Below are 1,217 nucleotides of genomic sequence, written 5' to 3'. Positions count from 1 at the left end.
AGCTGCTGCTGTTGCTGCTGCTGTTGCTGCTGATGATAATGATTACGAATATGGCAAAGGAGGTGGTGGAGGTGATACGTGATGTTTAGGGGATGGAGATGATAGTGTCAAGAATGACGGTGGTGGAATGGAACGAGAGACAGTGTTTCTATTTTTAGCTCCAAAGAGAGCAAAGGTTGAATATTTTTATCTCAGTGGACAAATACAAAGTAAACGGGACAGGGGTAGACACAGAAAAATTTAATAGGAATATCTGAAGAAATAGGAGACGGAAAAAACACCAAGATAATAATCTAAGTCTTTAAAAGAGCATCAGAGAGGAGAAGTGAAGAGAAAACAATAATCGTTGATGTCTGTTTCAAATCTGAACATACAAATATAGTGATCCATTTCATCGGGTTGTGGGCTGACAAATTACACGACTACCAGTCACAAGGCCAGCCATCGAGTTGTATTACAATATCCAAGATTATTTTTCCAACCAGATTTAATTCCAGTTCAATATGGGGCACATCATTTTGACTCAGTTTGACACCAAATGAAGGGCAAAGCGAGTAAAGTTGCGCACACACACTCGACTATAATACTTAACGAGACAGGCGTTTTGCCGATTATCTGGGCGTCCATTTGTTGTGTGTATGCGTGAGTGCACCTAACGTTTGTAACATCCACTGCCATTGTAAACGACAAAGACAAATTTCTTCATGTGAGATGAATAAAGATTGTCATTGTCTTTGTCGGTATAGTTGGTATCAGCACAACGAAGTTTTTTTTTTATTAGAGAGAACAAAGAGATGCACCAATGTCAGTGTACGAGACTAGCGTTTTGCCGATTATCTGGGCGTCCATTTGTTGAGTGTATGTGTGAGTGCACCTAACTTTTGTAACATCCACTGCCATTGTAAACGACAAAGACAAATTTCTTCATGTGAGATGAATAAAGATTGTCATTGTTGGTATTGTTGGTATCAGCGCAACGAAGTTTTTTTTTAGAGATAGAAAAGAGAGGCAGCCATGACAGTGTACGGTCTAGTATAATATTTCAAGTCTTTGGGGCAAGCTTACTTGGTCTTTCCACACATATATGTCGCACCCAGCTTCCGGGAAAACCCTGTCTGTCCGACACGTGACCTTGACCTCCGGGTCACTGTCCAGCCCCACCAACTCTGGCTTGTCACACACAGGGGTGGAAGGACGGGCTTATCAGGTGGGGGGGG

The 1,217-nt window shown here is 41.9% G+C and overlaps 1 protein-coding gene across 1 annotated transcript in view; it reads right to left on the bottom strand.

The window, feature by feature from the left end:
* LOC101860407 overlaps positions 1 to 1,199 on the bottom strand; it is a gene marked incomplete at both ends in the record, with an annotated part of 10,424 nt that extends 9,225 nt beyond the window's left edge. The window contains 1 exon segment of the mRNA XM_013081822.2: positions 1,066 to 1,199. Coding sequence (XP_012937276.1) covers positions 1,066 to 1,199 — 134 coding nt within the window.
* Between the last annotated feature and the right edge of the window lie 18 nt (positions 1,200 to 1,217).

The sequence above is a fragment of the Aplysia californica genome, unplaced genomic scaffold (assembly GCF_000002075.1).
Source record: "Aplysia californica isolate F4 #8 unplaced genomic scaffold, AplCal3.0 scaffold00147, whole genome shotgun sequence".
Taxonomy (NCBI): Eukaryota; Metazoa; Mollusca; class Gastropoda; order Aplysiida; family Aplysiidae; genus Aplysia; species Aplysia californica.
Note: the sequence above shows the minus strand (reverse complement) of the source record. Positions and strands in the feature narration are given on the sequence as shown.